The sequence below is a fragment of the Heterodontus francisci genome, chromosome 4, assembly GCF_036365525.1.
Source record: "Heterodontus francisci isolate sHetFra1 chromosome 4, sHetFra1.hap1, whole genome shotgun sequence".
Classification (NCBI taxonomy): Eukaryota; Metazoa; Chordata; class Chondrichthyes; order Heterodontiformes; family Heterodontidae; genus Heterodontus; species Heterodontus francisci.
This window is the reverse complement of record NC_090374.1, coordinates 149,028,765-149,042,158: the sequence shown is the minus strand read 5'-3', so window position 1 is coordinate 149,042,158 and position 13,394 is coordinate 149,028,765. Positions and strand designations below refer to the sequence as shown.

Sequence of the window (13,394 nt, the reverse complement as noted above, 5' to 3'; positions counted from 1 at the left end):
GGATGACCTAGTGATTAACTCAAGAATCTTTACATCATTTCACCCTCCTTGTGCTCTTTCTTATTTTAGGAGGTGACTTTTCTGGGAGTCCATATTCCCATCCGCAGTATACAACTTATAACGACTCCTGGAGATTTCCCAATGCTGGATTATTAAGTAAGTGCGTTTCCGGATTTTATAGTTTGAACGATCTTATTTTGCATTAGAAAGCTTCATGAGTACATGGGGCTATTTTTACATGCCAGCATCATTTAGTCTTTCCTGTGTTCTGTGATGATCAGAGGTTATGTACAAGCAACGAATCCCTCTCTTCCAGGCTGATGAAGAAGGTAGCTAGGCAACATATATTTAAATTATTTTCTTCTTCCACCTCCAAGTCTCAAGCATTACGTAGCTTCCAAGGACTTTATCAATGCTATTTTGCATCTGGCCACTAGCAGGTGCAAAAGGCTTCCTGGAATTGATTCAGTCCCTTCCCCTTCTCCCTCTGTCCCAATTCAGTGAGCTGTCTGAGAGCAGGAAATCACAATTGGTATTCTGGGTGTGATGCCCTTATCCTGTCACTCCATGGCATAGCTCTAGATGCCACAGTTAAATCATTAACCCAAAAGAGGGCACAGGGACTAGACAATAATCCCCAGCTTTCCATATCACTTTGTGTGTGGGAATGTATTGATCAAATAATTAATTAAATATATAGGGCAGAGAGTTTGATAAATAAACAGTGTAGTGTGGTAGTTATATATGAACCAATAAGTTGTGGTATATGTAGGGTAAGGACACTGTAAGGCAAAACATAGGCAAGGTACAGTGTATATGAGATGGGGATTTAGTACATAAAGTGCATGTGATATATTATGTTACAATATATTATGTATCATGTATATTATTCCATACCATATTATTACATCTTATTTATGTTATACTCTAAAATTGTATTTGTTCCTTTTGTGTGCCTGTTATATCAGTAGCAGAGGAGCCATTGAGCCTGCTCTGCATTTTGTCAGTAATGGCAGCTCTTTTGTTAATCCATTTTTAATACTAGTCTATATCACTAACATTGTGTTTTTTTTTCTCTTTCTCACCGCCCCACCCCACCGAATGCTACGTATTACTAGTTACACAGAGATGTGACTTTAATGCGACAATATGCGACAATATCAGGCCGGTTCCTCACAGCGCGGGGTGTGTGGCGGGCTTCTCCTGGAGGCATTTTCCAGTCACCCCGGCCACAACCCCTGACGTTGGGGGATCTGTAAAATTCAGCCCATTATCCCATGTTCTACATGTGTGTATTTAAATGTGTTCGTAAGTATATAAAAAAAGTAATGTTGTGGTATGGCATGATAACATATTAGAAATATCTGCATAATTGAACACTATATACTGCATACAAGATATTATGATATATATATATATATATATGTATATGTATATATGTATATATATATGTATGTGGCGAGTCGAAGAGACTTAGCAGTTGGCAGGAAAAAAGACAGACGCGCAAGGGGAGAGCTAACTGTGTAACAGCCCCAACAACCAATTTTATCTGCAGCACCTGTGGAAGAGTCTGTCACTCTAGAATTGGCCTTTATAGCCACTCCAGGCGCTGCTCCACAAACCACTGACCACCTCCAGGCGCTTACCCATTGTCTCCCGAGACAAGGAGGCCAAAGAAGAAGATGTGTGTATATACATACATATAAATAAACACAGAGTCCATTCATATAGTGTGGTATATAATATATAACACACTACATAATATATAATGCAACAGTAAAGTGATGACAAGGTATATAATAGAGATACAATATATGGAGAATGCAGTGAAATAGGATGATACAATGCAATGCAGGACTTGGTGTAGTTAGGGGTACAGTAAACTGGGTTTTCTGAACCACTCAGTTGAAGGCAACTAGGGAAGGGCAATAAATGCTGGCCTTGCTAGTGTTGCCCATATCCTGAGAATAATTATTTAAAAATATTGGGTAGGTTGTGTTAGGCGCATGTTATTTCCGCACCCCCGCCCACCCTCCTTCCTGACTTATATCTATGTCCCACCCTCAGATGATCTTTTACACCCAGGATGTATCATTTGGTGTTTTCTGAAAATTCTAGGCCTGCAAATTCTAGTGTTCTAGTGTTAAAAATGTGTAGATGTTCTCCTATCCTGCTTTGTAATCCCTATGGTCAGATGCCCATTGTGCTTTAAAATGGACATTATTTCACCTATGAAGTCAATTTTCCTCAGCCAATGACCATTTGTTTTGTTATCTCTTTAAAAAAAAAACAAAGAAATATCAAGTGGTCATTGGATGAAACCCTGATGTGTCTGTGTTGGGGGGAATGCGAGGCATGAGAGGGGGTCCTTGTTATCTGTATTAGTCATATGCTGCCTCAGAACCAAGTCAGGTAGTGTAATTCACTCCAAACATCTATTATTCTATAACTGATTTACTACACTCTGCAAGTTTATCATCAATATAATGTCAAGCCTATGAGATCCTCAACTAAGTTATGCAAACATGTCATTCATGACCTGTACATATCCTTTGGGTCACCAGCATCAACCCTATCAGACACATTGACCAAAAGCCCAGTGTTTGGCATTTCCCTCAACTGTCTACCTTTCCAACCTGGTTTAAAATCCCAGGTAAGAACTGAGATTGTTTTTTTCCTGAAACTAATGGTTCACATTTATATCTCCAATACAACATGACATAGAGGGTTGGCTAGACAGCTAGAGTACAATGCAGGAAGATGCCAACAGTGTCGGTTCAATCCCTGCACTCCTTGCCTTGCCCCATGCTTGTGGAGTGGTGCCCCTCAAACTATACACTACCAACTATCTCGCTATAATAGGCAGAGATTCCTTTGGGACAGCAAGAATGTGACACAGACTGCGTGTCCAATTTTTTCCTTGCCTCTTACAACATTGGCTGGTTGTGAGGTGATGCATGGCATTCCACACAATGGCTGCCCGTTTCAGAGTGTCAAATGACAAGGAGTTCTGTCAGTGCCGAGGGAATGTGTATAGTGCAGATATTGATGGGAGAAAATTCAAATAAAATGTTTAAAACAAAGTATAAATGAATAAAGGGAAAAGAGTTCAAATTGATACTTCAAAAGAACACTAAATGCAAGTAACAAAATCTAATGAAGAAAAATGATCCAATTTCATGCTCTTTGAGTGTGATAACTCCTGTGCCATTTTAGCTCATTACTTTTAACTTGACGTAGATCAAGATAAATTTCTTTTGATGCATTGTTCCTATCTCCTCACTGACACCGATATGTGTATACTGCAGAATTTAACTCGAGCTGACAGAATCCCCACTCTAATGCACCCAACTGGTTAAGCATTTATTTTTTACAAGGGTATGGGGTCATTGTATATGACTGTTTGCCTTGCGACTATTAAATAATTAGAGCACTTCCGGGGCTAAGGTCATGTCCTCTAGTGGTGTCTTGCTGTATGAAAATGACTTTGACCGTTAGTGTTCCTGAGATGGTGTGAGAATGATGGATATGATATTGACATGCTCTCTGATTAATTTTAGAGTAAATGCTGCTGGATTTATTCAACAATCTCAGCACTCTGTGCCAACCTCACAAAAAATTTACACGTGCACTTTTTCCTACTGCTTCCTAATGTGTGTCTCTCGTGATCAGACTGCCCACCCCAACGAAAAGGAGTGGACAGTTAGGATTCAGCATCTTTCAGTTGCCATGGAAACTTGGCTGGGCTTTCTCTGTCCAATTTTTACTACTTTCTTTTGGCCTAGCCCATTCTCCCCACTTGGTACTATACCTGATGACATGACGAGGCTTGTTAATTTGTCTTCACCTGATTCTATTCTTATCTATACAGTCGTAGCTATGGCTTCTCTTTCTACTCCCGCACCATTACTTCTGGCATCCCCAAGGATCTGTCCTTGGCTGCCTCCTATTTCTCAGCTACATCCTGCCCCTTGATGACACCATCCAAAAATATGTCAGGTTCTACAGGTACACTACAACACCCAGCTCTACCTCTCCACCACCTCTCTCGACCCCTCCACTGCCTTTGATTTGTCACGCTGCTTGTCCGACATCCAGCACTGGATGAGCAGAAATTTCCTCTAATTAAACGGTAGAAGAACGCAGCAAAGCTGGTGACACGGACATCCTGCTGAATTTAATGGCAAAACCTCTTTTTTTTAAATTCTATTTTCAACTCGGTAGTCAGCCAAATTGACAGGCTGGCAGCTGCCGGGTGGGAAAAACAAATTTTGGGAATGGTCCTCAGTAATCGATGGTGCGCAGCCTGCAGATTCAGGCTTGGGGATAGAGTGGGTCAGCGTGATTGTGGTTTGGTGGTGGGGGGGGGGGGGGGGGGGCAGGGTTGCTGCGATTGGCATAAGGGAGCCTGAAGGCTTCCTTGAGGGGTTGGTGGGGAGAGCACTCCTGCTCCTTCTGGCTATAAATGCACTTACCCTCTGGAGCCGGCAGCTCTCGTCTCTTGCTCCTACTTGTTGAGTATTGGGAAACCCACTCAGCAGCAATTAAATTTAAATCAGACTCCCAAATTGCAGTGTGGGAACCAGATCTACATAAGCTAATGAAATGTCCTGCCTCTCCAAGACAGGACACTTTCACACCTCGCTACCCACTGCCATAAAACTGGCAGTAGGCACACGTCAGGCTTTCATTCTGGCGACGGGTGTCCCAGCAGTGAGCCGAAAGGCGGTGGGAGAACTTGCCTCAGCCCTCCGCCGGACCCCTGTTGCTATTTAATTATGGGCAGCCAATTAACTGCCTGTCATCAGGGATGCCGTCCCTTTAAGGAATGAGCTCCCGCCTCCAGAGCTGCCAAACAATCTGAAGGCCAGCAGCTCTGCAGTACCGAGGATGTTGGCGACCCCAGGACAGGTAAATGGGATGGGGGTCGCCAGGGCCAGAGTCAGGCAGGCCTCACGACGGGATGTGGGGGGTGGTGTTAGTGAGGGTGGTGGTGGGTTTTCCTGGGGGCAGGAGGGCTGCCATTGCCACTGGGGGGCCTCTGGGGGCCCTGAATTGCCCCCAAACAGGGGACAGACCCTGCTAGGAGGTTGCCTGGTCTCACCTGGCGGCATCTCCACACAGCAGTGGGTCTGGTTCCTCTGTTTTATTTTTATTTTTTTAATATTTTATTTTATTTAGAGATACAGCGCTGAAACAGGCCCTTCGGCCCACCGAGTCTGTGCCTACCAACAACCACCCATTTATACTAACCCTACAGTAATCCCATATTCCCTACCACCTAACTACACTAGGGGCAATTTTTTACAATGGCCAATTTACCTATCACCTGCAAGTCTTTGGCTTGTGGGAGGAAACCGGAGCACTCGGCGGAAACCCACGCGGTCACAGGGAGAACTTGCAAACTCCGCACAGGCAGTACCCAGAATTGAACCCGGGTCCCTGGAGCTGTGAGGCTGCGGTGCTAACCACTGCGCCACTGTGCCATCTTCTATGAAATTGGAGTGGAGGCAGGAAGAGGGTGGCCACTTAAGGGCCTCAATTGGCCTGGGGCGGGAAGGCTGTCCTTGGCCTTCCCTGCCCCGTACAAAATGGCAGGGAGCCTGGCCAATGTCAGGAAAGGCACCCCTTGCCATTTTGTTTGCCACTCTGCCTTCGTGCCTGTCTCCAAGGGCAGGGTAAAATCCATCCCAGTGTTTGTTCGGGTTTAAATCCCCCACCCACGACCATCGTGGCAGGTTGTTATCAAGGCCATTGTCTTCAGTCCCTGTCACAAGCTTCGTTCCCTAGCCACTGACTCCATTCCACTCCCTGGCTACTGTCTCAGGCTGAACTAGATTATTCACAATTATTTGTAACCTCAGCAACCTTGATTCTGAACTCAGGTTCTGACTCCATATCGACTCCATCACAAAGACTGCCTACTTCCATCTCCATAGTAATGCCAATCACTGTCCCTGCCTCAGCCCATCTGTTGCTGAAACTCTCACCAATGCTTTTGTTATCTCGAGACTCCAACTATTCCCATGCTTTTCTGGCTGGTCTCCCATCTTCCACCCTCCGGGGATAGCCTCACTGAGCTACATGTTACTATGTTAATGTGCTGTGCCATTGTGATAGGATATCAGCTGGTTGAGTTTCTAATATTAACCAAGTCATCTGAGATAAGAGACAAAGCAAGGCACATCTCCACAGAGAGGGCATTTGATCCGTGCCAGTCTTGTGTACTTACTGATGGCTAGTCAGAGTAGTTTTACAGTTTCTATTTGCCTGTCAGTCAGATACTGTGTGAGGGGAAAAATAACTAAATGTAATGGGAATGCTGTTACTTTGATCCCTTGTGAATGTATTCAGTACAAGTGACATTCCTATGAAGTAGAATGTATTAGTTTACCTGAAGTAGGCATTTTTTTTTATTCATTCATGGGATGTGGGCATCGCTGGCTAGGCCAGCATTTATTGCCCATCCCTAAATGCCCTTGAGAAGGTGGTGGTGAGCTGCCTTCTTGAACCGCTGCAGTCCATGTGGGGTAGGGACACCCACAGTGCTGTTAGGAAGGGAATTCCAGGATTTTGACCCAGTGACAGTGAAGGAACAGTGATATATTTCCTAGTCAGGACGGTCGCTTGGAGGGGAACCTGCAGGTGGTGATGTTCCCATGCATCTGCTGCCCTTGTCCTTCTAGGTGCCAGAGGTCGTGGGTTTGGAAGGTGCTGTCTAAGGAGCCTTGGTGCATTGCTGCAGTGTATCTTGCAGATGATACACACTGCAGCCACTGTGCGTCGTTGATGGAGGGAGTGAATATTTGTGGATGGGGTGCCAATCAAGCGGGCTGCTTTGTCCTGGATGGTGTCGAGCTTCTTGAGTGTTGTTGGAGCTGCACCTATCCAGGCAAGTGGAGAGTATTCCATCACACTCCTGACTTGTGCCTTGTAGATGATGGACAGGCTTTGGGGAGTCAGGAGTGAGTTACTCGCTGCAGGATTCCTAGCCTCTGATCTGCTCTTGCAGCCACGGTATTTATATGGCTACTCCAGTTCAGTCTCTAGTCAATGGTAACCCCCAGGATGTTGATAGTGCAGGATTCAGCGATGGTAATGTCATTGAATGTCAAGGGGAGATGGTTAGATTCTCTCTTGTTGGAGATGGTCATTGCCTGGCACTTATATGGCACGAATGTTACTTGCCACTTATCAGCCCAAGCCTGGAAATTGCCCTGGTCTTGTTGCATTTCTACACTGACTGCTTCAGTATCTGAGGAGTCGCGAATGGTGCTGAACATTGTGCAATCATCAGCGAACATCCCCACTTCTGACCTTATGATTGAAGGAAGGTTATTGATGAAGCAGCTGAAGATGGTTGGGCCTAGGACACTACCCAGAGGAACTCCTGTTGCGATGTATTGGAGCTGAGATAATTGACCTCCAACAACCATCACCATCTTAATTAAAAGCAAAATACTGCGGATGCTGGAAATCTGAAACAAAAACAAGAAATGCTGGATTCACTCAGCAGGTCTGGCAGCATCTGTGGAAAGAGAAGCAGAGTTAACGTTTCGGGTCAGTGACCCTTCTTCGGAACAGTTCCGAAGAAGGGTCACTGACCCGAAACGTTAACTCTGCTTCTCTTTCCACAGATGCTGCCAGACCTGCTGAGTGAATCCAGCATTTCTTGTTTTTGTACCATCACCATCTTCCTTTGCACTAGGTATGATTCTTCATATGTGAATGTTTCTTCATAGACCAACATTGGAGTCCTGCCATATATCCCATCATCACTTCACATGACATTAAGCTTGTTTTTTGTTTTCGGAATCCTGCCTAATTCGGCAGGGCTGACGATGCTCTCGGGCACTGCAGATGGAATTGGAGCAAGAGGCCAGTTTTGCGCCATGATGCAAAGTCAGCTAATGCAAACATTTTGTAGCATTCCCAGAGCTCAGTGTGCGACGGACTACATTGAGTAATGGAGAGATCTGCATTTGAATGGAAGGTACCCAGCTCTTGAGGGCTGCTGGAAGGGACAAGTCTTTCGAAAAACTGAATATTATATTTTTAAAAGAAGTTATTGACCTTTATGAGAGAGGGAGTCAAAAGAATCTAATGTCAGGGCACAAAACAGTCTGTGAGCAAGTGGCTAAGTAGCTTAGTCCTTGACTCCTGTCCTGAGCCCTGCATTTGTCAAAGTGCATGAGGAGGCAGTCCAGGGAAAGCTCCTCATAAGAAAGTAGTACATGGTGAGCAGGTTGAATCGAAGCAAAAGATGGCAGTGTAATGGAATCTCTCTCTGGTAAGTTAGGAATATCCAAAGGTACCGTGCACCAGGTAAATGGTGCATGCCACCAAAAGCTGGCTTTCATCTTGTCCCATGTCCACCATTAGCCTGTGCCCAACCTTCACACAACCTTTCAGTTCTTTTCATTTTGTCTCAAGTGCATCCATACTTCAGCAGGGCACATATTCAACCTGCAACTTACATTTGAAAGCCTTGCCACACTCATATCTTCCATAGGCTTTATATAAGAAAGCATGGTAACACTAGTGGTAAACCCACGATGGGCTTTAGGTTGGGCACATGGCAGCCATCAGTGACCTATTGTGCTTTGGGAAATGTAGTGGTATTGTGGCATTGGGCAGCTGTGTCCCACTATTCAGTGGGAAAGGAAGTGAAATTACAGACAATCTTGCTGCAGGCACCTGCTAGCTCTATGAGCATCACATTGATTGCGGTTACAGTATTGGCAGCCAGTGATCGACAAGTACCACACCTAAGGGCAGTGTAGTGTCTGGGTGGCAGTTTGCCTACAGGTGTGCTTATTGCAGATGGCAAAGCTCTGAAGCTGGCATGCTGGTGGTCCCCAGGAATCCTTGGTGATTGGCAGATTGGTTTGCACATTATGTTCTGGGGCCCGCTGACCTCCCTGGTATCTTTCTTTCATTGTATACCACCAAAACCACAAAATACAGTATGTGAAGGACTTTTGAGAACAAACTTACCTTAAGGAGTAAATAACATGATTCCCCTCCTTCAAAGTTTTCTGGTGTGGATGTTAAATTGAAATATCAAATATGGGATAATTGTATTAACAATAGGATTACATAAAAATGAAAACACTAAACAGCTTTTGCCACTTTATGAACTCCTGGAGTCACTGTGCTTTCTTTGCCTATTCCAAATGGGCGCTGGAGGAAATTATAGCATTAATGCCATATTATGGTTCTTACCAAAGAATGAAAAGGCACTTATCTTTCTTATTGTGGCTCCAACAACATACTGCCTGTATTCAGTTGGCAAACTGGCATGGCAACAAGGAAAGATACTGCTGCACACCTCAAAACATAGGTTGTGGTTTCACTTTAAAGAGGCATATCTGAAGCCAAGAGTCAGTATTGGGCTCCAATTCAGGGAATTAAGCCAAATCAGGTCACTTTGAGTTTGGGATTCTGTTCTCCCTCACAAACTTTTTAAATTTGCTATGTGCTGTTTTTAAGTATTTTCCTTTGATGGCTGGCTCTCTGACAAGGCTTGCTCTTAATTGATGCACTAGGCCTCAGTACTGCAAATGCTTCCCTACCATATTATATCACTCTGGGCACAGTAGGCATCTGCCCCAGACAATTTGAGGACCCAGGGCCATCGTTCCCTTTAAGCTGCATGGGTGCACAGCAATTGGGAATGTGCTGCACAGGGAACAAACAGCCCATGCACAAGCAGCAGTCCCTTTAAGATGTGCACATGTACTGCTGCGCACCAATCTTAAAGGGATGGCACAGTGCAACAAACGGGCTTCACACAGCATGGGGAATTAAAGGGAATGTTGGCCAAGACCCAGAGCACAGCAGAAGCACTGGGCCACAGGCACGCATTATTGTCCCCTGTATGTATTTATGAGAAAATTCTGACAAAATATTTGTGTAACTCCAAATCCTAGTCTGGGACATTACTCATATAGCCAAGCAAACTACTCAAAATTATCAACCTGAAGTTTGGCAAATTTAAAAAGTTTGTGTGAGAGAATAGAATCCCAAATGCAAAGTGACCTGATTTTGACTAACTCCTTGAATTGGAGCCCAATACTGACTCTTGGCTTCAGATATGCCTCTTTAAAGTGAAACCACAACCTTTGTGTTGAGGTGTGCAGCACTATCTTTCCTTGTTGCCATGCCAGTTTGCCAACTGAACACAGGAAGTATGTTGTTGGAGCCACAATAAGAAAGATAAGTGCTTTTTAATTCTTCAGTAAGAACCATAGTGAATATTTGCCTTGTGACCCCTGCTAGTCCAGCAGGAAGGGTGCTACCAGGCTCTGGCATTATGATGCAACTATCTGATACTTCCAGTCTAGAAGAGCTATGTTGATTTCCAGTTGGTTAGATTGATCTCTTGTTGCAAGGTGAGGTATTATGTGGCCTTCTGGCCTTGTGCTGAGTCTCTGGTAGTCCACTGTAAAGTGAAAATATGCCCACATAGTGAGAATTCATCCATTTGTTCCTCTCCGGTTCAGTGAGGATTAGGTTATGTGGCATTGTAATGAGTATGCATTAGGTCCGAATGAGGAGAGTGGTATATGGCTTTGTGTTGGGAGTATGTGCCCATGAATTACTGACAGCAGAGTGGTGAGGCAGTATATAGTGTGGGTGCATATGTCCAATCCAGTAATATGTTGCTGAATACACAACATTAGTTTTTTTCACCTGCCCTCTGGTGAAACAGTGCTCATACTCACTGAGGCTTCTCTTTCCATAACCTTGGAGAACAGTATCACCAGAGCTGCTAATCGAGGTGAATGACCACTGTCATTTTGACTGGTGTTCCATGACTCTTAAATCTGACTTGCTGAGTCGGATGAGCAAATTCCAGATTCGTTTGAAATCGATTCCAAACCTGAACCTTGGTTGAAGTCAGAGGCTACCTAAGGATTTTGTTTAATGAGAAAGCGTTTATTGTAGAATGTGCAAAGTATTATTTGGATAGTTCTTGTGTGCACCTAGTTTCTGGAAAGGTCCCAGCGGGTTGGAAAACCGCAAATGTAACACCCCTATTCAAAAAAGGAGGGAGTCAGAAAGCAGGAAACTACAGGCCAGTTAACCTAACATCTGTCACTGGGAAAATTTTGGAATCCATTATTAAGGAAGTATTAGCAAGACATTTAGAAAATCATAATACAATCAAGCAGAGTCAACATGGTTTTATGCAAGGGAAATTGTGTTTGACAAATTTATTAGAGTTTTTTTTTATTCGTTCATGGAATGTGGGTGTTGTTGGCTCAGCCAGCATTTATTGCCCATCCCTAATTGCCCTTGAGAAGGTGGTGGTGAGCTGCCTTCTTGAATGGCTGCAGTACATGTGGTGTAGGTACACCCACAGTGCTGTTAGGAAGCGAGTTTCAGGATTTTGACCCAGCGACAGTGAAGGAACAGCGATATAGTTCCAAGTCAGGATGATGTGCAACTAGGAGGGGAACTTGCAGGTGGTGGTGTTCCCATGCATCTGCTGCCCTTGTCCTTCTAGGTGGTAGAGGTCACGGGTTTGGAAGGTGCTGTCTAAGGAGCCTTGGTGCGTTGCTGCAGTGCATCTTGTAGATGGTACACACTGCAGCCACTGTGCATCGGTAGTGGAGGGAGTGAATATTTGTGAATGTGGTGACAATCAAGTGGGCTGCTTTGTCCTGGATGGTGTCAAGCTTCTTGAGTGTTGGAGTTGCACCTATCCAGGCAAGTGGAGAGTATTCCATCACACTCCTGACTTGTGCCTTGTAGATGGTGGACAGGCTTTGGGGAGTCAGGAGGTGAGTTACTCACCGCAGGATTCCTAGCCTCTGACCTATTGTTGAAGCCATGATATTTATTTGGCTACTCCAGTTCAGTTTCTGGTTAATGGTAACCCCCAGGATGTTGATAGTGGGGGATCCAGCAATTGTACTGCCATTGAATGTCAAGGGGAGATGGTTAGATTCTCTCTTGTTGGAGATGGTCATTGCCTGGCATTTGTGTGGCACGAATGTTACTTGCCACTTATCAGCCCAAGCCTGGATATTGTCCAGGCCTTGCTGCATTTCTACACTGACTGCTTCAGGATCTGAGGAGTCGCGAATGGTGCTGAACATTGTGCAATCATCAGCGAAGATTCCCACTTCTGACCTTATGAAGGAAGGTGAAGATGAAGCAGCTGAAGATGGTTGGGCCTAGGACACTACCCTGAGGAACTCCTGCAGTGATGTCCTGGAGCTGAGATGACAGACCTCCAACAACCACAACCATCTTCCTTTGCGCTAGGTATGACTCCAACCAGTGGAGAGCTTTCCCCGATTCCCATTCACTCCAGTTTTGCTAGGGCTCTTTGATACCATACTCAGTCATATGCCGCCTTGATGTCAAGGGCAGTCACACTCACCTCACCTCTTGAGTTCAGCTCTTTTGTCCATGTTTGAACCAAGGCTGTAATGTGGTCAGGAGCTGAGTGACCCTGGCAGAACTCAAACTGAGTGTCAGTGAGCAGGTTATTGCTGAGCAAGTGCCACTTGATAGCAGTGAATGGCGGAGCAGGCTTGAGAGGCCGTATGGCCTACTCCTGCTCCTATTTATGTCCTTATGTTCAAACTATATTGTGGGTTTTCTGCTCTCCATTGTGTATCTGCAGTTTAGGTGGACTTTGGGACATGCTGAATGCCAAATAGCACACAATTACCCTATACTGACGGAGATGTGTACTGTAGCTTGAACCGGAATTTCATCCAGACATATGTTCATGTTTCCAGTGGACAGTTAATATTCCAGAGATCATAATACAGAATGATACAGCCGTAAAGAGGCCATTTAACCCACTGTACCTGTGCCGGGTCTTTGAAAGGCCAATCTAATTAGTCCCACTAACCTGCTCTTTCCCCATACCCCTACAAATAGTTTCTTTTCAGGTATTTACCCAGACATTTACCCAGAAAGCCCAGACATCCAACTTGACCGCTCAGTAAAGTTAAAAAAAAAAATAAGGGTCGTGAAGTGCTGATGTCCTCCCTATAGATGTCACAAGTACCTTTAGGAAATCAAAAGCAAAATACTGCAGATGATGGAAATCTGAAATAAAAACAGAAAATGTTGGAAATACTCAGCAGGTCTGGCAGCATCTGTGGAGAGAGAAACAGAGTTAACGTTTCAGGTTGATGATCTTTCATCAGAACTGGAAAAAGTTAGAAATGTAATAGGTTTTAAGCAAGTGAAAGGTGGAAGGATGGGGAGAAGAACAAAAGGGAAGGTCTGTGATAGGGTGGAAGACAGGAGAGACTAAATCACAAAAGAGTTTTTGGTACAGGGCCAAAGGGAGTGGTAATGTGACAAGTAAAGAAACAAAAGATGGGTCTAGTGGAGGTGCGAATGACAATGATGAACAGGTGCTG

General features: G+C 44.6%; 1 protein-coding gene across 3 annotated transcripts in view; it reads left to right on the top strand.

The window, feature by feature from the left end:
- pax5 (paired box 5) overlaps nt 1-13,394 on the top strand; it is a 305,908-nt gene that overhangs the window by 278,870 nt on the left and 13,644 nt on the right. For all 3 annotated transcript variants that reach the window (XM_068030312.1, XM_068030313.1, XM_068030311.1), the window contains exon 9: nt 70-156. In XM_068030312.1, the coding sequence (XP_067886413.1) occupies nt 70-156 (87 nt within the window). The remainder of the gene's footprint in view (nt 1-69; nt 157-13,394) is intronic.